The 25,762-nt window shown below is 38.1% G+C and overlaps 1 protein-coding gene across 2 annotated transcripts in view; it reads right to left on the bottom strand.

Annotated features, from left to right (window-relative positions):
- ADGRB3 (adhesion G protein-coupled receptor B3) overlaps nucleotides 1-25,762 on the bottom strand; it is a 780,347-nt gene that overhangs the window by 413,990 nt on the left and 340,595 nt on the right. For both annotated transcript variants that reach the window (XM_036871882.1, XM_036871883.1), the window contains exons 8-9: nucleotides 21,970-22,071; nucleotides 21,511-21,617 (exon numbers count right to left, since the gene is read on the bottom strand). In XM_036871882.1, the coding sequence (XP_036727777.1) occupies nucleotides 21,511-21,617; nucleotides 21,970-22,071 (209 nt within the window). The remainder of the gene's footprint in view (nucleotides 1-21,510; nucleotides 21,618-21,969; nucleotides 22,072-25,762) is intronic.

A 25,762-nucleotide genomic window follows, 5' to 3' on the forward strand; every position in this document is an offset into this window, starting at 1 on the left:
CCCTATGGTTAACCTCTATGATTTTGAAACCCACCTGTTCTTCAATCTTCATTCTTCTTCAATCTTTCCCTATCTCAAAAATATGGCATGAAGTTGGGTATCTTATTTAAATACCAACACCTCATGTTGCTATTTCCTTTCAACTAGTCTTCTTTGCTACCTGCTACGGTTGGGGGGTCTCCTGCAGAGGCAGTGGGTGGCTGTGGCTCACTGTGGGGATAAGGACACTGGCAGCAGAAGTTCTGTGAAGGACTCAATGGTGTGAGCCCTTAGCCTCACCAAAGAGCCTGTAGGCTCCAGCGCTCAGTCACCTCAGGCCAAACAACAAACAGGGAGGGAACCCAGCCCCACCCATCAACAGACAAGTGGATTAAAGTTTAACTGAGCTCTGTCCACCAGAGCAACACCCAGCTCTGCTCACCAGCAGTCCCTCCCATCAGGAAGCTTGCACAAGCCTCTTAGATAGCCTCATCCACCAGAGGGCAGAGAGCAGAAGCAAGAAGAACTATAATCCTGCAGCCTGTGGAATGAAAACCACAGTCACAGAAAGAGAGAAAAAATGAAATGGCAGAGGACTATGTCCCAGATGAAGGAATCAGGTAAAACCATAGAAAAACAACTAAATGAAGTGGCGATAGGCAATCTTCCAGAAAAATAATTCAGAATAATGATAGTGAAGATGATCAAGGATTTTGGAAAAAGAATGGAGGCAAAGATCAAGAAGATGCAAGAAATGTTTAACAAAGACCTAGAAGAATTAAAGAACAAACAGGGATGAACAATACAATAAAGGAAATGAAAAGTACACTAGAAGGAATCAATAGCAGAATAACTGAGGCAGAAGAATGGATAAGTGCCTGGAAGACAGAATAGTGGAAATCACTGCCACAAAACAGAATAATGAAAAAAGAATGAAAAGAAATGAAGACAGCCTAAGAGACCTTTGGGACAATACTAAATGCACCAGTAATCACATTATAGGAGTCCCAGAAGGAGGAGAGAGAGAGAAAGGACCTTAGAAAATATTTCAAGAGATTATAGTCCAAAACTTCCCTAACATGGGAAAGGAAATAGCCACCCAAGTCCAGGAAGCACAGAGAGTCCCAGTTAGGATAAAACCAAGGAGAAACATGCTGAGACACATTGTAATCAAACTGACAAAAATTAAAGACAAAGAAAACTTATGAAAATCAACAAGGGAAAAACGACAAATAACATACAAGGGAAATCGCAAAACGTTAACAGCTGATTTCTCAGCAGAAACTCTGCAAGCCAGAAGGGAGTGGAATGATATACTTAAAGAGATGAAAGGGAAGACCCTACAACCAAGAATACTCTACCCAGCAAGGCTCTCATTCAGATTTGACGGAGAAATCAAAAGCTTTACAGACAAGCAAAAGCTAAGAGAATTCAGCACCACCAGAACAGCTTTGCAACAAATGCTAAAGGAACTTCTCTAGGTGGGAAAGAGACTAGCAACTTAAAACAGCCTTGTACATATATAGACTGCTATATCGAAACCTCAAGGCAACAGCAAACCCCAAAACTACAGTAGATACACACACAAAAAAGAAAAATCAACCCAAAGACAACACCAGAGATGGTCATCAAACCACAAGAGAAGAGAACAAAAGAGGAAGGAAAGAAAAAAGACCTACAAAAACAAACCCAAAACAATTAAGAAAATGGCAATAGGAACACACATAACAATAATTACCTTAAATGTAAATGGATTAAATGTGCCAACCAAAAGACACAGACTGGCTGAATGGATATGAAAACAAGACCTGTATATATGCTGTCTACAAGAGATCCACCTCAGACCTAGGAATACATACAGACTGAAAGTGATGGGATGGAAGAAAGTATTCCATGCAAATGGAAATCAAAAGAAAGCTGGAGTAGCAATACTCATATCAGGCAAAATAGACTTAAAAATAAAGACTGCTATAAGAGACAAAGAAGGACACTACATAACAACCAAGGGATCAAACCAAAAAGAAGATATAACAATTGTAAACATATATGCACCCAACATAGGAGGACCTCAATATATAAGGCTAATACTAAGAGCCATAAGGGGAGAAATCGAAAGTAACACAATAATAGTGGGGAACTTTAACACCCCACTTTGATCAATGGACAGATCATCCAGACAGAAAATCAGTAAGGAAATGCAAGCTTTAAATGACACATTAGACCAGATGGACTTAACTGACATTTATAGAGCACTCAATCCAAAAGCAGAAGAATACACATTCTTCTCAAGTGCACATGGAACATTCTCCAGGATTGACCACATCCTGGGCCACAAAGCTAGCCTTGGTAAATTTAAGAAAATTGAAATCATATCAACCATCTTTTCTAACCACAGCACTATGAGATTAGAAATAAACTACAATAAATGGTAATAATTTTTTTAACATCGTTTTTGGAGTATAATTGCTTTACAATTGTGTTAGTTTCTGCTGTATAACAAAGGGAATCAGCTATATGCATACATATATCCCCCATCCCCTCCCTCTTGCATATCCCTCCCACCCTCCTTATCCCACCCCTCTATGTGGTCATAAAGCACCAAGCTAATCTCCCTGTGCTATGCAGCTGCTTCCCACTAGCTTTCTATTTTATATTTGGTAGTGTATATATGTCAAAGCTACTCTCCCTCTTTGTCCCAGCCTACTTTCCCCCTATCCATGTCCTCAAGTCCATTTACTATGTCTGTGTCTTTATTCCTGTCTTGCCCCTAGGTTCATCAGAACTTTTTTTTTTAATTCCATATATATGTGTTAGCATATGGTATTTGTTTTTCTCTTTCTGACTTACTTCACTCTGTATGACAGACTCTAGGTCCATCCACCTCACTACAAATAATTCAATTTCGTTTCTTTTCATGGCTGAGTAATATTCCATTGTATATATGTGCCACATCTTCTTTATCCATTCATCTGTTGATGGACACTAAGGTTGCTTCCGTGTCTTGTCCTGGTTATTGTAAATATTGCTGTAATGAATATTGTGGTATATGTCTCTTTTTGAATTATAGTTTTCTCAGGGTCTATGCCCAGTAGTGGGATTGCTGGGTCATATGGTAGATCTAGTTTTAGTTTTTTAAGTAACCTCCATACTGTTCTCCATAGTGGCTGTGTCAATTTACATCGCCACCAACAGCGCAAGAGGGTTCCCTTCTCTCCACACCCTCTCCAGCATTTATTGTTTGTAGATTTTTTGATGATGGCCATTCTGACAGGTGTGAGGTGACACCTCATTGTAGTTTTGATTTGCATTTCTCTAATGATTATTGATGTTGAGCATCCTTTCATGTGTTTGTTGGAAATCTGTATATCTTCTTTGGAAAAATGTCTGTTTAGGTCTTCTGCTCATTTTTGGATTGGGTTGTTTTTTGTTTTTTTTTGATATTGAGCTGCATGAGCTGCTTGTGTATTTGGGAGATTAAGCCTTTGTCAGTTGCTTCGCTTGCAAATATTTTCTCCCATTCTGAGGGTTTTCTTTTCACCTTGTTTATGGTTTCCTCTGCTGTGCAAAAGCTTTTAAGTTCCAATAGGTCTCATTTGTTTGTTTTTATTTCCATTTCTCTAGGAGGTGGGTCAGAAAAGACCTTGTGATTTATGTCATAGAGTGTTCTGCCTATGTTTTCCTCTAAGAGTTTTATAGTGTCTGGCCTTACATTTAGGTCTTTAATCCATTCTGAGTTTATTTTTGTGTATGGTGTCAGGGAGTGTTCTAATTTCATACTTTTACATGTACCTGTCCAATTTTCCCAGCACCACTTATTGAAGAGGCTGTCTTTTCTCCACTGTATATTCTTGCCTCCTTTATCAAATATAAGGTGACCATATGTATGTGGGTTTATCTCTGGGCTTTCTATCCTGTTCCTTTGATCTATATTTCTGTTTTTGTGCCAGTACCATACTGTCTAGATTACTGTAGCTTTGTAGTATAGTCTGAAGTCAGGGAGCCTGATTCCTCCAGCTCTATTTTTCTTTCTCAAGATTTCTTTGGCTATTCAGGATCTTTTGTGTTTCCATACACATTGTGAAATTTTTTGTTCTACTTCTGTGAAAAATGCCATTGCTAGTTTGATAGGGATTGCATTGAATCTGTAGATTGCTTTGGGTAGTATAGTCATTTTCACAATGTTGATTCTTCCAATCTAAGAACATGGTATATCTCTCCATCTATTTGTATCATTTTAAATTTCTTTCATCAGTGTCTGATAGTTTTCTGCATACAGGTCTTTTGTCTCCTTACGTAGGTTTATTCCTAGGTATTTTATTCTTTTTGTTGCCGTGGTAAATGGGAGTGTTTCCTTAATTTCTCTTTCAGATTTTTCATCTTTAGTGTACAGGAATGCAAGAGATTTCTGTGCATTAATTTTGTATCCTGCTACTTTACCAAATTCATTGATTAGCTCTAGTAGTTTTCTGGTAGCATCTTTAGGATTCTCTATGTATAGTATCATGTCATCTGCAAACAGTGATGGCTTTACTTCTTCTTTTCTGATTTGGCTTCCTGTTATTTCTTTTTCTTCTCTGATTGCTGTGGCTAAAACTTCCAAAACTATGTTGAATAATAGTGGTAATAGTGGACAACCTTGTCTTCTTCCTGATCTTAGAGGAAATGGTTTCAGTTTTTCACCATGGAGAATGATGTTGGCTGTGGGGTTGTCAGATATGGCCTTTACTATGTTGAGGTAGGTTCTCTCTATGCTCACTTTCTGGAGAGTTTTTATCATAATTGGGTGTTGAATTTTTTCAAAAGCTTTTTCTGCATCTATTGAGATTATCATATGGTTTTTATCCTTCAATTTATTAATATGGTTTATCACATTGATTGATTTGCATATATTGAAGAATTCTTGCATTCCTGGGAAAAACCCCACTTGATCACGGTGTATGATCCTTTTAATGTGCTGTTGGATTCTGTTTGCTAGTATTTTGTTGAGGATTTTTGCATCCGTGTTCATCGGTGATATTGGCCTGTAGTTTTCTTTTTTTGTGACATCTTTGTCTGGTTTTGGTATCAGGGTGATGCTGGCCTCGTAGAATGAGTTTGGGAGTGTTCCTCCCTCTGCTATATTTTAGAAGAGTTTGAGAAGGATAGGGGTTAGCTTTTCTCTAAATGTTTGATAGAATTCACCTGTGAAGCCATCTGGTCTTGGGCTTCTGTTTGTTGAAAGATTTTTAATCACAGTTTCAATTTCAGTGCTTGTGATTGGTCTGTTTATATTTTCTATTTCTGCCTGGTTCAGTCTTGGAAGGTTGTGCTTTTCTTAGAATCTGTCCATTTCTTCCTGGTTGTCCATTTTATTGGCATATAGTTGCTTGTAGTAATCTCTCATGATCCTTTGTATATCTGCAGTGTCAGTTGTTACTTCTCCTTTTTCATTTCTAATTCTATTGATTTGAGTTTTCTCCCTTTTTTTCTTGATGAGTCTGGCTAATGGCTTATCAATTTTGTTTATCTTCTCAAAGAACCAGCTTTTAGTTGCATTGATCTTTGCAATCGTTTCCTTCATTTCTTTTTCATTTATTTCTGATCTGATCTTTATGATTTCTTTCCTTCTGCTAACTTGGGCGTTTTTCTGTTGTTCTTTCTCTAATTGCTTTAGGTGTAAGGTTAGGTTGTTCATTTGAGATTTTTCTTTTTTCTTGAGGTAGGATTGTATGGCTATAAACGTCCCTCTTAGAACTGTTTTGCTGCATCTCATAGGTTTTGGGTCATCGTGTTTTCATTGTCATTTATTTTTAGGTACTTTTTAATTTCCTCTTTGATTTCTTCAGTGATCTCTTGGTTATTTAGTAGTGTATTGTTTAGCCTCCATGTGTTTGTACTTTTTACAGTATTTTTCCTGTAATTGATATCTAGTCTCATAACGTTGTGGTTGGAAAAGATATTTGATACGATTTCAATTTTCTTAAACTTACCAAGGCTTGATTTGTGACCCAAGATATCCTGCAGAATGTTCCATGAGCACTTGAGAAGAAAGTGTATTCTGCCACTTTTGGGTGGAATGTTCTATAAATATCAATTAAATGTATCTGGTCTATTGTGTCATTTAAAGCTTGTGTTTCCTTATTTATTTTCTGTTTTGATGATCTGTCCATTGGTGTAATTGGGCTGTTAAAGTCCCCTAGTATTTTTGTGTTACTGCCCTTTAGTTCTTCTAGGTCCTTGTTAAATGTTTCTTGTATTTTCTCCATTCTATTGCCAAGATTCTGGATCATCTCTACTATCATTTCTCTGAAATCTTTTTCAGGTAGACTGCCTATTTCCTTTTCATTAGTTTGGTCTAGTGGGTTTTTACCTTGCTCCTTCATCTGCTGCATATTTTTCTGTCTTCTCATTTTGTTTAACTTACTGTGTTTGGGGTCTCCTTTTTGCAGGCTGCAGGTTCGTAGTTTCTGTTGTTTTTGTTGTCTGCCCCCAGTGGGTGAGGTTGGTTCAGTGGCTTGTGTAGGCTTCCTGGTGGAGGGGACTGGTGCCTGTGTTCTGGTGGATGAGGCTGGATCTTGTCTTTCTTGTGGGCAGTGTTGTGTCTGGCGGTGTGTTTTGTGGTGTCTGTGAACATAGTATGATTTTAGGCAGCCTCTCTGCTAATGGGTGCGGTTGTGTTCCTGTCTTTCTAGTTGTTTGGCATGGGGCGTCCAGCACTGGAGCTTGCTAGCCATTGGGTGTAGCTGGGTCTTAGCGTTGAGACAGAGATCTCTGGGTGAGCTTTCGCCAACTGATTTTATGTGGGGCCGGGAGGTCTCTCGTGGTCCAATGTCCTGAACTCAGCTCTCCCACCTCAGAGGCTCAGGCCTGACACCAGGCCAGATCAACAAGACCCTGTCAGTGACATAGCCAGGTACGTGGGGATTTTCTCACCTTTTGAGAAGTCTGAGGTCTTCTGCCAGCATTCAGTAGGTGTTCTGTAGGAGTTGTTCTACATGTAGGTGTATTTTTGATGTATTTGTGGGAAGGAAGGTGATCTCCACATCTTACTCCTCCGCCATCCTGAAGGTCCCCCTGCAACAGTAGACTCCACTGATGATGCCAACCTCTGCAAGAGCTAGAGGTGCAGAGGCATTTATTTCAGAGGGTTTGCAGCTTGCTTTTTTTTTTCTTTTCCTTTGTGCTTCATTTAATTTCACTTGTTCACAGGGTGCTTCATGCAGAGGCCTCAGACCCTGCACTTCAGATCAGAGTGCCTAGTGAGAAATGGCTGTGCCGACACCTCAGCTTGGTCAGTTGTAATAATTTTAATCCAATCTATTTATTCACTATTGCTTTTCAACCATTGCTTCTTACATTCTCTTCTTCTTTCCGAGCATAGTTTCCTTTCTTCTAACCTTTTAGTAGTTGTTTTAGTAAGGTTCTGTGAATGGTAACTCTTTCAGTCTTTGACTTACATTTTTTAAAGTTATGCTCACTTTCAGTTGATCTTTTTCATGGGAGTGTTTATTTTTCCCTTTGCATTTTCATAATATGACTTAGTGCCTCTATTGTTGCAAAGTAGACAGCTGATATTCTGTAAATTACCAGTCTTTTCTTTGTGGTAGCTTTTAGTGTTTTTCTTTGTGTTTTTAGTACAATGAGGATTAAGTTTATGTGGATTTTCACGTATTTATTCATGATTCTTTTTAATCTGAATGTATTATCTGTCTTCACTCTGGAAAATTCTTAAGCACTAACTCATAGAATGTTGCTTCTCCTACAATCTCTAGGGAGTCTCTTTCTGGAATACATTTCCATTATATTATATACATTTCTATTAACTATATACTAAACTTTCTCTTTTTACTCTTCATTTTCTAAGTTCTCTTTTATGATTTTCATTTCTTTATCTATTCTGGCTTCTGAGTGATCTTTTTCCCAACCTAACTTCTGATCACTAATTCCTTCTTCAATTGTGTCTAATTGGCTCTTTATTCTGTTCATTAATTTCAATGACGATATTTTCCACTTATAGAAGTTCTAGTTCATCTTTTTCAGTCTTTCATTTCTTAACTGTGCTTTCTGTTCTTTCTTTTATCACTCAAATTATTTTTAACAAATGTTATAATTTCTTTCATATTTTCTAATATTTCTACTTCTTGCATTGCTAATTTTCTTGATTCTTGCATTTGATAATTCTCCCTCATGATATTTGTAATTATTGCCAACTCATATTCATTAAGGTGTGTTTATCCTTTGGGACCCGCATGTTGTTGTTTTGTGAAAGAGTTCTTAAAGACTAGCTTTGAGTGTGTTTCTCTGAGGATGAAGGCCTCAGGCAGTTCAATGATACTGGATCATTTTACATTAATTTCCATGTTAATTCCTTCTGTTTATGGTTCAGCTAAGAGTTTCAGTTTCTGAAAGGTCATTTCTTTCCTCTTCCTCCCAAAACCTTGTATAAATTTAAATTTCTTCGACATATCCTAGACCTACAGAGTTTTTCTTGCCCATGAAGCCAGAGCAATCAAGATAGTGCCAGCTTGTTGCAGGGAGCTAGGTATAGTATCACGACTTGTGTGGAAAGGGCTCTTGTCAGCAAACCCAAGACAGTTTTAGAATCTCAGCATCCAGTACCTAGGACTCACATATAATCTGAAACTCTCCCAGGCTGCTGAAGCATCAGCTTTCCCCTATCACTCTGGTTTTCACTTTTTTTCCCTCATTTCTGATGTATTTCTCTGTCTAAGTATTTCTCTGTCTTTCTTTTGAGCTCAGCTATAACATACTATTTGAAAATATATTCTTGCTGTAGTTTATGCAGAACCTCAGTATGATCTGTGAAGTACTAGCGTGGTCCATCCCACTGTTCCTCTCCTGCTGCAGGTCCCTAATACCAACCAGAATGAACTACTCACCATTTCCCAAAGAAAACCCATGGATCTTGCTCTTACTTCCTGACTTATGCACTTCTATAACTTTAAATGCTTTCCCCAAATCCTTTTGTTAAATTGTTTTCTTTTCTCCTTCCTGAATTCTTTTCAGATAACTGCAATCATGATATGATCTCTACTTTCAAACCTCATATAAGTAATCTTGCTCCATCTTACATTATTATAGTGTTTGTGTTTTTATCTTATCCATTCTATTAGACCATAAACCCCTAAAGGGCCTGTAGTTTCTTTTTTCAATTTGGTTACCCTGTAATTTCCAGCACATTGTCTGACACACAGAGGTATCTTCTCAAAGTGCTTGTTAAATTAAACTGAAACCACAGAAGAATTTTCTTTTTCCTTCTGTAACTATAATCCTCAACAGTCAACAAGGTAAAAACATAGCTGTCCACAATTATTCAAAACAAAGAAGTATGTAATAATTAGAGAACATTTACATTTCCTGACAGAATTGCCTTTTAAATGATATCCAATTAATATAAATAGGCAAATGATTTCAGAAATTTTAAATTTCTACAGTTATAGTTACAGAATTGCTACCTTTTAAAAAATAATGACAATTACAACAAAATATAGCATTTATTAAATGCCTATTTTATGGCAAGCATGGGACTATTTTTTACATTAATTATCTCATGTGAGTTTTAAAACGACCATTGGAGGTGCCATAATTATCCACATTTAACAGATGAAGATGTAGAGACACAGTGTGGTGACATGAGTTCCCCAGGATTGCTTAACTCCTAAATTGTACCAAGATTTGAGCTCAGGCAGTTGGATTCCAGGGTCCATGCTCTTAACACCACACATTTAACTCAAGTTTTATACAGCACTGTTGTTAGAAACTATCAAAATGTTTAAATATTTAGAAGTCATCCTCAACCATGTTTGTTTTAAAGAGACACTAAATCTTTTTCATATGTAGAAAGAATATAAAAATCAAGAGGCTTGAAGAGCAACTTTCCAGGCTGTTGAGGTGCTGTCAATTATTTGAGTAGTGGTCGGTATTTTTTAACGCAATGCAGAAATGTTCCTAAAGCCATTTACCAATATCTATAAAAGATTTTGTAGGTAGCTTTATTCAACTGGAGAGAAAAGCCCCCATGGATACATCAAGGTTTCTGTTTCCCTTGGGCTTTATTTTTTTAATTCTTTTATTTTAGTCACTGAAGTAGTTCAGAAAGCTTTATAATTTTAATATTTCCTGTAAAATTATAATTGTCAGTGATTATATCTGCTCACATTGCTGTGCTCTGTGAACATTTTTTCTCCAAAGGACAAGCTTTAAAAGTTTCTGTGTCATTCACATTTAATACTGTTGACAAGATCAACAGTGAAAGGCAAAAAAAAAAAAAAGAAGTCTAAAAATAGTTGCTTTTTATATTTCTAGATTAAGCCTCCTTGCTCTTTATATAGAGAGATGTGGTTAGGGTCATGGTTTAAAGAGTAGGTGTGTTTCTGAAATAACCTGATTTTTTTCACTTTATGCCTCCCACTGCCAGCCACAGTTGCCTCTATTGTGTGAATCCTAAAAAAAGGTTTATCGTAGTCACTCTGTGCAAATGACACCCTTTGAACATCGTATATTCATATATTATTTTCAGCCTCAACTCCTACAGTCCATCTGTAAGGTATATTAAAGGTTCTCACAGCTCTAAGTGGCTTCAATTAAAAAATAATTATACAAGAAACTTCTTTGCATAAAGCAATGATCTAAATATACATCTTTTGCTTCAGTTAATAACTGTCATTTTCTAAGACAAAAGTCACTCACTAGATGATAGTTTTAAGTTATTTACAGGTTTATCTGGTGTCTCCAGGAAACACAGAGATCATTCTATATGAAAAAGAAAGTATATCTTTTGTTCTAGTACATGAATACTTCTCAATTTTCCCTATATTTGATATTAAAAAAAACATACATTCATCTTAGGGCTAGGACTTCAAATATGAAAAGACAATTCTTGTCTAGAGACAATGTGATAGGGAGATTTAGTTAAATATTCCCCTGCATAAATTATATATTATTGCCCAGGACCCAGGATGAAAAGCATTTGGCCATAGACGCATTGAGTATCCCAATTTCTTGCCCCAGGAATTCCTGAAGTGAGAGAGAGGACGCCATGGATTTGAGGATTGCAAGGTATTGTTATGAGAATAAACTGAGTCATGAAGAAAACTGAGCCAGGTATACACTGTGCATATCTCCTTGTAAAACCTGGAAAGTTCCAAACTAAGAATGAGAGCACAGTAAACGTACCTCCCTGCAAAAAAACTAGAAATAGCTTTAATTTCTAGTCAAAATTTAAAAGTACAATTCCCAAGCACAGGCCATAGGTAGGTGGAATTTCTTTTCTTAACACCAAACAAATCTAGAATGATTATTAATATTCTGACCCAGAGGACAGCACTAGAGCATATGCATGAGCTCAAAGTAGTATGGTGGTCCCAGATCAGGACCCAAACTTTCAGGCACCTGCCCAATGGGAGGCAGAGCAGTAAGCAACCCTCCTTCTCTGAGGCTTTTTCAATTCTGTTTCTGTTACTTGGTTTCCTAGTTCTAGAGATACTGCATCAGTCAGAATGGGATAGGTTATGCTGTGACAACAAACAATTCCCAAATCTCAGTACCTAAAAACAAAAGATGTATTTCTCACTCACTTTACATATTCAACCCAGGTCGTCAGGGAGGCTGGGTTCATGCTAGTTCATGTTCACTCAGGGGCTTGGGATGACAGAGGATGAAGGATTTTGCACTGGCAAGGACATTCCCAAGCCTGAAATAAGAAAGGTCACTTCCATACACAAACAACTGGCTGGAACTTCAAGGGGTGAAGAAGCACGATCCTCCCATTTGCTAGGAGAGAGAAACTAGGTATCATTTAACATACTATGCCTTTCAATGGTACGGAACTGGCCAGCACTCATTTAAATTCGTTGCATTCATTCAGCAAAACTTCAACCCTAGAGAAACTCTACCACAGTACTTCTTAAATTGTAATGTGTATATGAATCACAAATGTTACTTTTCAAAGTGCAGGTCTGGGACAGGTTCTATATTTCTAACAAGCTCCCAGGTGCTGCTTCTACTTTTGGTCTTCAGAAAACATCTTGGCTCTACCAAATGCATTCTCTGCACCTGCATCCAAGTAGCTCAACTTTCCTGGAGACAAGTCACATCTACACTGGCTAGTTCTACTCTAAGTTCTTTATGTCACACTTTTATACCATGCAACCTTTGGCAACCCCTAAGCCACCTGCTTCAAGTTAATCTTCATCGTCTTGCTTTCTCATTTCAGAAAATAATATCACGTCAGCCGCATGTTCTCGCTCAACCTTAATAAAGGGTTCCATCATCTCTCCTCTGGATTCTGCAGTGCGCTCCACAGCTTCCCATCCTGCCCCCTACAGTCTATTCCCTATAGAACAGCCCTCTGACCCTCTTTCATTATATTGAATCATATCACTCCTTACTGTCAATGGCTTCCCATTCCCCTTAGAATAAAATCCAAACCTTAGCAAACGTCTTTAAGGCACAGATAATTTTTTCCCTACCTAGTTCTCCAACTTCATCTCATGACACTCTCTTCTTGCTCAATACCTCTGACCACTGGATCGAGTTTCACTTCCTTAAACACCTCATGGTTTTCCCACACACTATTCTCCCCAGTAGAATGCACACTCATGCCCTGAAAAACTCATTCTCTCCACTTTTTGCATGTCTACATCTATCTCATCTTTCAGGTCACTCTTATAATGTCATTTCCTCTTTGATATCTCACTGACTTTCTTATGTAAAGTAGTCCCCAAACTTTATTCCCTATGTTGGCACTTTGTTAAGCTCCTCCAACATACCACAGTTTGGAATTATTTTGTCTCTTTTCCTGTCTACTTTATTTTGTATTTGTTGTGCGTGTCATATTCAAGTTGCATCCTTGGGTCCTTACACTGTGTTGCACCTAGTTAAAGCCCAGCAGATATTTGTAGAATAACTAATGAGTAGTTGAATGGATGGATGAATGATTAAATAATAGAGTACACTTTGCTTTATAATATTTTCCTTTGGCATTAGCCTAAACATAATTATTTGTACAAGTATATTCCATTAAATCATCCCATGAATAAGTTTCAAGTCAGTGGATTTCAATGCCTAAAACTAATTCTAACATTTCTTCACCAAGTCACAATAATCCATAATAAGGGAGAAGCTTAAAAATCTTCTGGGATTTATAGATATAATCAGTAATATGTTGTACATTTTAAAAAAAGAGGAAATAAAGTATAATTTTAGAAGTATTTCATTATACAGCTTTGTAATAGACTCCCTTAAAATTCCCTGGGAAACACTATCATATGTGCCTAAAGATTTTTTTTATATTTTATAATAAAGTGAAAATTTATCAGTTTAGTAAAGTGTAGTAATTCCTGTAAGGCCAATGTGTTTGCCACTACAACTAGAAAAAAACATATAAATTACGAAAATCATATTCTTTAGAGCTTCAGCGAGCTATGGATGAGATAGATGAACTAAGTTTCCAGAAAAAAGAGATCCTTTCTGAAGTAGGCAAATAATTTCAGCCAGTTGTTTTTTTTCCCCTTAGGAATGTTTGCTAAATTTTGGCAAAAAGTGAGGGGAAGGTGTGGCCAAGGCAGAGGGCTTCTAGGGTAGAAAGAGAAACTAATGTTCTTTGGTTGCTCAGGGCTGAAGAACTATAATGGAAATTGTAGGGTCCCTAAATATCTTACTGGGATATTTCTCCATGAGACATTTGCTGGATTTTTGGAATGTGTAGGAAGCTGAAGAGTTAGGATAAACACTTGTAAAAAGCAGAGTGCAGTTTTCTCCATCCTTGTAAGTAGGCATTTAGAAACAAATGCCTAGTGAGGGAGGAGTCCAGCTTTAAGTAACCAGCTGTCTCCCACTCAAGACATTTGATGTATTTGAAGTTGCCTGGGCAGAAAGCCTGGACCCTCTGAAGGGCAGAGCTGAATCTTCTACAGTTTCTCAGGGCTGATAGGATGGGCACACATGAGCTCTCTATCCAAAGCGTATAAGACACACAGTGGAGAAAGGGAGACTAAGGGGATGTGGTAGTCTGACAAAAACTGCAAAACATCTTGACCCAGATGAATCCTTGGCTGCTTTAAAGTTTCTGCTCCTCATCATGTCTGAAAAGTGGGAAGGCTTTTTGGTGGATATCAACACTGTCCCAAAATCCTACATTTGTTTTACACAATGACTGAGATTTAATTAAAAATTACTAGGGTTCCCTGGTGGCGCAGTGGTTGAGAATCTGCCTGCCAATGCAGTAGTCACGGGTTCGAGCCCTGGTCTGGGAAGATCCCACATGCCACGGAGCAACTAAGCCCGCGTGCCACAACTAATGAGCCTGTGCTCTAGAGCCCGTGAGCCACAACTACTGAGCCTGTGTGCCACAACTGCTGAAGCCCACATGCCTAGAGCCCGTGCTCCACAACAAGAGAAGCCACTGCAATGAGAAGCCTGTGCACCGCAACGAAGAGTAGCCCCCGCTCGCCGCAACTAGAGAAAGCCCGCATGCAGCAACAAAGACCCAACGCAGCTGAAAATAAATAAATAAATAAATAAATAAATAAATAAATTTTTAAAAATTTACTACATATGTCAGATGATATGGCTGATGAAAGAAAACAAAACAAGCCCTTCACAGATGATCCATCTTAGATTTTGCTGAAAAGAAATTTTAAATGACTGGTTAAAATGTTAAAGAAAACAGAGAAGAGAAGAACAAAATAAAATTTGTCCATTCTCTGATGGAGAATTCTAATAGAGTTGAAATCTTAAAAAAAAGAAACCAACTTAAAATAAAATGTATATTATAGACCAGGAGTTAGTGAACTACAGCCCGTGGGCCAAATTCAGCCCATTGCCTGTTTTTGTAAAAGTTTTATGGGAACACAGCCATGTTCACTAATTGTCTATAGTTCCTCTTGTGTTACAACACCAGAGTTGAGTATTTAGAACAGACACCATATGGAATATAAAGTCTAAAATATTCTCTATCTTGTCCTTGAAATACATTGTAAACTTTGACATATGAATTGCTTAAAATATCAAGATTAAAAAAAAAAAAATCAAGATTTAATTAACATCTTCCTTCCAAATTTTTTTTTCAATCAGCTCCTTCAAGGGTAGATAGCATTCAATAAATGTGAGCTATATGAACACTCAGTAAGCTCGTCATTTTATTCAGGACCTCACGTTGAAAACTTTGGGACTGTGAAGTTGAACTCAGACGCCAAAACCTTAACACGTGACCTTGAATAAATTAAGAGCCTTCTGTCCATTTTAAAGGAAGTAATGTTTTTCAACGTTTCCTTGGCATTGTTGGATTCTGCAATAATTATTTGAGCTCTGGGTGTGAGGACTCTGACAAACCTAAAACTTGGCAACAGAAATAAGAAGGCAGCCACACGCTGTGCCTTGAGTACTTAAAAGGAGGATGTCCACATTCTTCCATGAGAGGGCCAAGTAAGTAGAAATACATGTATATGAATGCCAAATTAATGTTGTAATTAATAACAATAATAGTTCACATTTATTGAATGTGCACTATAGGCTAGTAACAACTCCACTTAACTGGCCTTGGGTGAACTTCCCAAATTGGTATTTTTTAAAGAACTCCCACATGGTTATTATGTTCAGCCAGGATTAAAAATCTACTGGTCTAGCTTCTTCCCGATTTCCCTATCACTTGCTGTGTTCCAACGTTCTACTGTTCTCTCTCTCTCTCTCTCTCCTAATAAACACTCACATTATACTGCAAAAAACGGGCAGAACAAATAACTCTTGTTCTCTCAGGCTCACTTACCTTTACTTAAGTGATGAATATTCAAATATTAAAATCATCTGCTAGTTCCCCTGGTTGGCTGGACCATAGCACTCGGTTCTTTGTGTTGCAATTGCTCATTAAAAAAACAGTAAGACTTGTCCACTTTCTGGCTCAAAATATATTTGGTGTAAACAAAACTATGGTGGCCATTGTTTTCTTCCTTTCCTCTAAATAAGCTGCAGTCATCAAATGTATTAGCCTCTTTTAGGCAATGTGTTTGGCATTTGTGCAACGAGGTGGTGGCCAACAAAGTGTGATGTGTGAGAAGTTTTGTTGCAATGGAGCAAAATTCACCTGGAAGGTAGGGAATATGGGTTAATATAAAGCATATGCTATGATGTGATTTCTTTGGTATTACGATTCCTACTCAACTAGTGTGAAACTTACAGGATTCAAGCTACCTTAAGACACGATGAATAGCTCAAAATGAGTCACAGTGGCCAGTATGAACTTCCACGCTAGTTGTTTTGAAACATCCCCTGTAGGACTATGAGTGTTTTGGAGTGATAAACTAAGAGTGTTACTTTAGACAAGAACGTTGACAGGCGATGTACTTCACTGGAACAGAGGGAGAATGAGTAAAGTCAAGACCCCCTTTCCTGGGGTAACTGTTACTCCTTAAAAAGAGACCACTAAGCTGAGTGACGTGAAGACTCTTCCCTGGAGGACCCGATGTCACGCAGCTGAGAGCCATTCCCATTGGAGGGGACGGCAACTCCCCACTCATGCTTGTCCAAGACCTGTTGCCAGACCAGAGATCACTGCCTCCTTCCTGGACTTTTCCAGGAGGGATTTGTTACTCCCTCTTCTATTTTCACAACTCAGTGTTGAGTGCTTATTGTGTGTAATAAGCTGAGTGATTTACTCACTCTGTGGTGTACCTCCAATCCTGTTTCACCTGCCCTCCTGCTGGGCCCTGCAAGAAGCAGCAAGTGCATTTTCCACCCCAGCCTCTCTCTGTCTCTGTCTCTGTCTCTGTCTCTGTCTCTGTCTCCCTCTCACTCACCTTAACCTTCCACCCCATCTCTCTCTATCGTTCTCTCTCTCTCTCTAATTAACACTCATAAAAGTAGAGGAAAACTGGAGAAACAAGTCCTTAAACCACAAGTCAAGCTCCTTGACATCCTTTCCCACAAAATCAACCTTTCCATGACTAGACAGATCATTGCTCCAACTTCTGTATCTATTCATTTGTTAAATGATGTCTTGAAAAATAGAAACAGAGGTTACAAAGGACAGTGACCTCAAAGGAAACATTTATATCAATTCTTCAAATTTCCATGTGGAGGGACTTCTGCTAGGGGAATATCTGTGACCTTGTTCTGGAACTGTCTACCTGCAGAGGGCATCCATTCTGCTAGTTCTATGTCATCTGTCACTTCGGGTGCGTGTGTGTAGGCATGTATTTGTATGTGAATAAAAGAGAGAGAGAGAGAGAGGGAGAGAATGAGTGAGAGAGAGGACAGGGTGGGGGGGGGGGAAGAGAGAGAGAGAGAGGTACCCTGATTGTCCAGGTGCACCAGAGACAAGGCAGTATGTTTGTTTAATTTGGGGAGGGGTGGGACTGGCCCCCTTGGTCCACAATATTCACCCATTTTCTCCAAATATTTTTATAAGTAAAAGAGACACTATTCTTAATGTGCCTGAACTCTGTGCCTATTTCTCCATAGGTTCAGAAATTATTTCTACCTTGCTTGGTACAAAATTCAAAAAATATCCCAGAATATGAAATGAAATATTAACATATGGAAAAAACACATGAAATCTCCAAGAATCCCACTACATTAAGCACTTTATTCCTCTAGCCTCATTTTTTTAAACTGTGTGCATTTGTTTGTGACTTATTTTTTTAATAAACAGCCATTGGATCATAGTGTTTAATTTTGTATCTTACAAAGTTTCCAAGAGACTTCATGAATTTTAGCTTACTGAAATTCTTCTGCAATGGCCAAGTAAGTTCATGAAGTAATGTCATAAATCACTCCACACTTCTAGATATTTTTGGGTTAGGAAAATTGCACGTGAGGGATAATACTTATTAATTTCTTGTGGTTAAAATTCACGAACATTAAGTCTGGTACCTCACCTTCTTAGAACTCTCCAGCTGCCAGCATCCCCCTCCTGATAAGAAAAGTGGCAGAGTCATTCTTTACACAAGCATCTATGGAATATCTAGAATATGCTTAGCATTGTGCTGGGCACTAGAGAAATAAGATTAAAAGAAATGGTTTCTGTCCTCAAGGAATTCAATAAATGTTCAATATGACAGATTAGTGATTTTATATATTAAACTGATTAACGACACCTTTCTGTCTATCTCAATTGGTTTATAAGTATGAGAGTTCATAGGACACACTCAACTAATGTTTGTTGATGATAAAATGTCATTTCAAACTTAGTCTTCATATAATTTTATAAAATGGGCATACAAAATGTTGTAATCTATGTGGGTATGTACATATATTGTAATCTATGTGGAAAACACAGATCTACTTATTTTAAATAATTATCTGCAGTGGGTGACAATTAATATTTAATGAGTTTTTTGAATATAGAGTGGCAAGAAATGGAATCCCCCAAAGAAAATAGAATATTAAATTGTGAAATGACAAACTCTACTAGAGGAGAGGCAGAGTCTTCAAGGTAATTTAAGAATTTGTGGGAGACAGAACTACTCTACATCGTAAGCACTACCTAGCTTTGTTACTCAGGCAAAGTATGTAAAGCCACAAGAGTACAAGCATGCAAGGAAGGGGATTTAATTTCCACCTCCAACTGACTTTTCAGAGTACACATGATGAGCTCGATGTACTAGGTAACCATTCTTTAAGGCATACATTGGTCCTATACTTCTCTGAACTTGTAAAAGAGAAGACCATGGTCCCTAGGCAAGTACTAGAGGCATGTATGTATGGATGTATAAGTATGTATATATTTCTATATGTGTATATAAACAGAATTCATGAGCAAAAATACATGTGACATTTGGGACTTCCCTGGTGGTGCAATGGTTAAGAATCACCTGCCAATGCAGGGGACATGGGTTCGAGCCCTGGTCTGGGAAGATCCCACATGCCGCGGAGCAACTAAGCCAGTGCTCCACAACTACTGAGCCTGCGCTCTAGAGCCTGTGAGTCACAACTGCTGAGCCCACATGCCACAACTACTGAAGCCTGCAGGCCCTAGAGCCTGTGCTCCACAATAAGAGAAGCCACTGCAAGGAGAAGCCCACACACCTCAGTGAAGAGTAGCCCCCGTTCACCGCAACTAGAGAAAGCCTGCACGCAGCAATGAAGACCCAACAATGAAGACCCAACACAGCCAAAATAAATAAATAAATAAACAAATTTATTTTAAAAAACCGTCACTTGATTTAAAAAAAAAAAATGTGACATCAATCCTATCCATCCATCCATCCATCCATCTGCTTACCTACCTATCTATCCATTCATCTATATCTATCTGTATTTTTCCACATGAAGAGTTCAAGTTAGTAACTTGTTGAGTTCTAAAATTTGACTCTTACGGAGATAATTTTTTTACACAACCCATTTTCTTTACCTGTAGATATTAATACCTCAGAGTTACAAACCTCTTTGCTTTGCAAACATCTCACATACGGTATCTCATCTACTTTTCCTCAAAACCTCCAGAGATGCTAAGATGAGGCTACCGATTTCAGTTGCAAATAGCAAGCCAAGACTTGAGTGAGATCACATGACTTTTCCGAAGGACACACCACCAGAAGAAGGTGCCCCCAGCACCAGAATCTAGGGCAGAGGATTTCAAATCCAAGGCTCAGGAGGGAGTAAGGCCTCCAGAAAGGAGGTTACATTTTGGAACAGTTGTACCTGGGATGCAGATTTCACCCTTGCCTCAGGTAACTGGACTGTTCCCCAGCGGAGCTTCAACCTGGGGCAGGGATGCCCACTAACAGGTTGTGGTGGGGACTGAAGTTAATTTGTGAAAGTGCCCAGATGAGTGCTTGGTCCTCTGTGGAAGCTGAATGCCCTGAGGCTGCTCCTTTTTCTACAAAATCACGCACTTGATTTCTGTCTGCAAGTCAGCACGGGCAAGGACACATCGGCTGTCCTAGCACTGACTGCGTGATTTCTATGCGACTCACAATCCGAGACCATCTCTCCTGTTTCACTGAGCGTTTCTGTTTCTCTCCATTATCAGATGACTTGTACTCGCAGAACGCAGACTCGTTTAAATACTACTGTGCAAAACACTGAATTTAGGAAGGAAAAATTTTCTGCCAAAGAGTGATATTATTCATTCTTAACAAATTTATAAGAATTGACCTATGGTTTACTTAATCCATGCAATTCTTCTCATATTTATTACCATGAATAAACAAGAACTAAATTGCATATTATTAAGATTAAGTAAACAGAGTCGAATGTCTAAAATTAGGGGAAAATTAAATTCATTAAAAATTAAATTCATAAGAAAGTCTTGGTTATATATATATATATTTAATTCTGAAATATTTCAATTTTGACAGAAATAAGGCTCAGTGAAGCCAAATATCACCAAATACTGATATGCACATAAATATATATTATTAAACATATGCATTTGTGTGTAATCAGTATTTATGTATATATATACAATAACATGTATGTATATATATATGAATGTACATACACACAATAATAGAAATAAGGGTCTGTGTAGCCAAATAATCATCAGTTTACTGACTGATCTGGTCAGTAAGCATATTAGACAGCATTTGGTTTTCAGATGTTTTTAAAATGTGCTTTTTGTTTTTCTGATAATCAAATATATTTACTTCACTAAGAAGCGTTCTTATTGTACAAGCTACTTCTCCATTCACAAACAAGAATGTTCTTTAGGATTTTTTTTTAAGAATAAGGCTTATTTGTGAGCAACTGTAAGAAGATGGAAAGAAAACATAAGCACAACAAAACTTCAAGGCTCTTAACTGAACAGCATCCCTGCCAACGTTGGGCTCTCCAGCGGCTCCGGCTCATATTTTGTTCTGAGCCCCGCGATGTTTGTTCACGCAGGAAGCTCTCTCGACTGTCAGGATGAATGACAACAGTCTCCGAAAATGACAATGACTTGTACTCGTAAAACACCAAGTGACACTTAACTGTGCTCGAAATATTCATACAGCATACTCTGTGAATAATTCAATGATGTGTGGGAGAAGAGGGGCTATTTTTGAAAATTTGTCCCATATAATCTTTTGCAAGCAGCTAATTTTCTCTGATACAATAACGCTGTCTTCTTCTTCTTTTTTTTTTTGGTGTCTTAATGTCAAAATGCAGTGAGAAATTTGATACCTACATGACACAGCTTTATCATTTCCCATCTACTAAAGTACTAAAGAATTTAATTTTAAAATGTACGGTATTTTGAAATAAGTCTCATGTACTATGTAACACAGATTTGTGCCAATCATAATACATAGTTTAACTCTTATAGATAAGCCTGAGTAGCAGATTTTATTCACGCCTTTCCCTCATTGGACAAGGAATCCATTCATTTAAATAGCAGGATCCAAGCAGGATCCATAAAAACCCAAACCCTAAGAACAAAACAGTTTAGCACTGACATAAAAATTAGCTTTCTAGCACAGACTTTTTTCCTTCAGGCATTTTTTTTTCAGAGATTTTACTGATTTGATTGTATAGCAGAAGATTAAATTCTCACACAGCGATCATTAGCAAAAAATAAACAGAGCAAGTACTAAAGCTGGCTTTTGCACCTACTGAATGCTGCAAGTGTCTGTACTCATTTGATATGCATCTTGCAAAGCTCGGCTGTTCCCAGAAGGCCACTCCGTGAAGACTGAGCGAGCAGCGTCTGCTAGCGGTGCCTGCGAGTCACAAAAACAGAGAGCTTTATGACAGGGAGGCTGGGAGGTGACACAGAACTGGGAGGCGGGCTGAAAACCTGGGTTCGTACATTTTCGCGCTTTTAACAAACATGCATGTGAAATTGTTACTTTGATTATTTTTACAATGCATATTAGTCACACTGAGAAACCACTGCATCATCAAGATTTTCCAGGTCTCTTCATTGGCTCCACTTAGGAAGCCCTTTACTAAAATTGTTTTATTAACTGCTTATTGGACAGATTTATTTTTGGACATAGGACAAAGCATGGTGAGGAACACAGCATGTTGCTATTAGTGGGTGGTCAACTTTGGAGGGTCATCCTACATTACCTGTGGCATTCAGTGGGCACTGATTGAAGGCCAAGTCTCCTGCTGGAGTCCTTTTCCACACCATAGACATCAGATAATCCTCTGGGCATATTTCATAAGGTGCTGCAATTTAGAACAGAGGGACTTGAATGCCGGTGGTGTTTATTTTTTAAATGTTGGCAATAGGCAATCCTGAAACGCATCTCTGTGACTGCAGAGAGCTTTCATTTCTTAAAAGTGTATTGTTTACTGAAATGTCAGAGATGTCTTCAGAAACAAAACACCACTAGCTTTCATTTCATTATCTACAAAATCCTCACAGAAATGTACTTTCTTTGGAAAGTGTTTACTGTGCAGGCTTTTTAAAAAGGTCATTTGGATTTGCCTATAAATTGAACATTATATTCAAGCATATACATAAAAATCTTTCCAGTATTCACCTATATTCATAAAGTTTGGGGATGTCATACAATAAAATGATTTCTAATAAACTGAAAGCCATATCAGAATTATTAACTGTAGGTGATACGAGTAAATAAACACGAAGGGCAAAAACACGTAACTTTTTATTTCTTCATATAAGTATGATGCCTATCATACTACATTATATAAAAATTAACAGATTTTATCTTTTAGCCTTATGCTTTTCAAAAGCTCCATTTGGTTACTGAGGTAAGCAAGTTAAAGGGAATTTCAAGAATAACAGATGCACACCAGAAATATGTTCATGGAAAGCCAAAGAATTTGTGAAAGAAGAAGGTCTGTCTATGAAAGAACACATCTGTCCTTTCTCCAGACAGAACCCCTGCTGTGCTTTCACACAGAATTGCCGTTTATATGTTCTGATATTTGTCCTCACAACTTGCCTGGGATAAGTTGGGTCCTCTCATCTCTGTATCTTGCACTTAAAGGTGTGTCTGGCACACAGAAGTTGTTCAAAGTTGAGTGAATACATGAATGACAATATGGCTATAGAAATACCTTTAGTAAGTAAACAAGGGCCTACAAAATAACAAGTATCTAATATATACAGGAGTGTGATGTCCAGGGAGCAATTTCTTCCTTTGGGGACAATATACTATTGAACCCATGCTAATCTAATTCTACCGATACTAATTCTACTTCAGAATGTATGACCTCATTAGGACCCATTGCAGTTGTTAGTAGGTGAAGAATGCAGCTTGAGACATTGCCATCTTGAAATAATATTCACTTTATAATTACCTGAAATAAGATGAGTGGTTGAAACTCGTGGGCATTCAGAACTGAGAGTGGCACTGAAGATCACCTAATCCACTTCCTTCTTCTTTACAGATGGGGGCACCAGGGCCCCCAAAGAAGAGGCTTGTCTAAGGCAATGGAGCTGGTGGAGGTATCAGCAGAACTGGATTCTAGAACCCTGACTCCTGCACACCCTCTATGCTACCTTGGATTCTTCAAGATAATCTCCCTCACGCTGAGTTTACATTTATATATGGATATAAATCTAGGTTCTCAGTAAAACCCATAGGCTCCTGTCTCCGAGTCATGGAATCTTTGCTCGGTGGGTGGATTAGCAGTTGATCCAACCTTCACCAGGCCCGTCTTCATAAATGTCCCCTCCTCACCCACCAGTGATCTCCTACTGCCCAAACCCAATACGCTCACCCCGGTCATCACTCACTAAACCTTCCCTGCAGTCTTAGAAAGCTCTTCTCTCTCAGGCCTCCACCAAGCACTTGGACTATTCTTTCTTCCTGTCTCATTCCCCGCATCCTTTGCAGAATCATCCACCCCTTACATTTTCCTCATGTTAAATGCTTTCCTTAGATAATTTCAAACCCTTAATAACAGTAATAGCATTGAGCCCTTATTAACAGTCTTACATGAATGGGCTCATTTAACTTTCCCCAACAACTTTATAAGTCAGACACTATTAGCCCCATTTATCAAAAGGGAAAACAGGTAGGCACAGAGAGGTGAATTGATATTTTTTTTCGGATTCCAAATATATATTTTTTAATTACATGTGGGATGCAGGGTGTAAAGTGCTACAGTTCTCCAGCAACTTCCTTCTTTTATGCCACATCAAAAAAGTAATCTCTAAAATGAAGAGTAATCCCATAACTTGCTGCATAAAATTTTCCATGGTTCTCCAGTTATCTGATGGGATAAAGAGGACTGTGCTTGCTGTGATGAAAGGGCCCTTCCAGCAAGCCCTAACCTCGCCCTCCAATTATGATTCACATTTACTGTCCCATGGACCAGCCACACAGAATTAACTGTCACCCTCCAGATACCCCACACCAATTTACACTTCCCTAACTTTGCAAAAGCTATATCCGCTACTTAAGATACTCTCTCCCCTCCTTGTTTTTCTGTTTGTTTGTTTGTTTGTTTTTGGTAATATTCCTGTATATCTTTAAAACACATCTTAAATGGTGTATTCTCTGGGGGGCCTTCCTTGGTACCTCAGTCATTGAATATACAAGTATTATATCTCTTCTCACAATGGATGGAAAGCATCTGGTTACAGTGTGAAACTCCTCAATTCCTAAATTTTGCCCTTTAGGAGACTAATGATGCTTTACTTTATTTCTCTTTAATCTGCTGTAAGGAACTGCTAAGCTGTCTAGCACATAGTAGGTGTTCAGAACATGTTTGTCGAGTACATCAGTTTTACTGAGGAAACAATATAATAGACTAGCCCATCCAGTAGAACTTTCTGCAGTGACGGAAGTGGGAATTTCACTGTCCAGTACGGTGACGTCTAGTCAATGTGGCTATCGAGCACTTGAAATGTGGCAAGCAAGACTGAGAACTGAGTTTTAAATATATCTATTTGAATTAATGTAAGTTTAAATTTTAAAAGCTACCCCACTGGACAACACTGGAACAGATGATAATTGTGTTTCTGTAAATGTCAACCAAAACTACTACAGAATATGAAAAGGAAACTTATAATACATGTTAAAACTCACAAAATGCATCATGCATAGTTTATTCCATAGTTGAATTCTATAAAATTAATTAATTCGATATAATTCTATTGAATTGATTAATTAACCTGATATTACTATGACACTTGAGTATTCTTTTTGTTTATCTATATCCAACTTCTGCTCAATGTTTTCCTCATTCACTCTTCCTTTGTAATCTTTCACTTCACTTGTACTTTTTTTTTCTGTTTTCAAACAATTTCTTCAGTTCCATTGACGTTGAAGTACATTTCATAAAACTTGTTGCTATAGCTTTCAGGGTTTTTTTTCTGATTCAGGCTTGACATAAGCCAATGAAGGAGCAATTTACACCCGGAGGTCTTCATTTCCCTGTATGTTTTCAGAAAGCTTTTCACTCGTATTGTTTTGGGTTTTTTTCTTTATCCATTCATCTGTTTTTGTGGGGTTTTTTTTAATTCTTTTCTTTTTTTCTGAATTTTTGAATTTTATTTTACTTATTTTTTTATACAGCAGGTTCTTATTAATTATCCATTTTATACATATTAGCGTATACATGGCGACCCCAGTCTCCCAATTCATCACCTCCCCCCCCCTTGGACACGTATTGTTATTCCCACAAGAGCACCCTGCCCCCGCCCACCTTAGGGTCAGAAAATCTGGTAATTGCAAGCGTTCACCACTAGATGGCACGGGTGAGCCAACAGGGCGAGCAGTGTACCAGGCCCACACCTGGAACTGATTTCAAGGCTCAAAATCAAGGCAGGATAGGGGTGAGCGCTCCACTGTTTTTTAAAGGTGTACCACGTGGGGGAGGGTTCTTCTTTCCGTGTAGGTACAACGCTGGGCCTTGAAAGGAGCGTCAGTTACAAGGCACC

The sequence above is a fragment of the Balaenoptera musculus genome, chromosome 12 (assembly GCF_009873245.2).
Source record: "Balaenoptera musculus isolate JJ_BM4_2016_0621 chromosome 12, mBalMus1.pri.v3, whole genome shotgun sequence".
Lineage (NCBI taxonomy): Eukaryota > Metazoa > Chordata > Mammalia > Artiodactyla > Balaenopteridae > Balaenoptera > Balaenoptera musculus.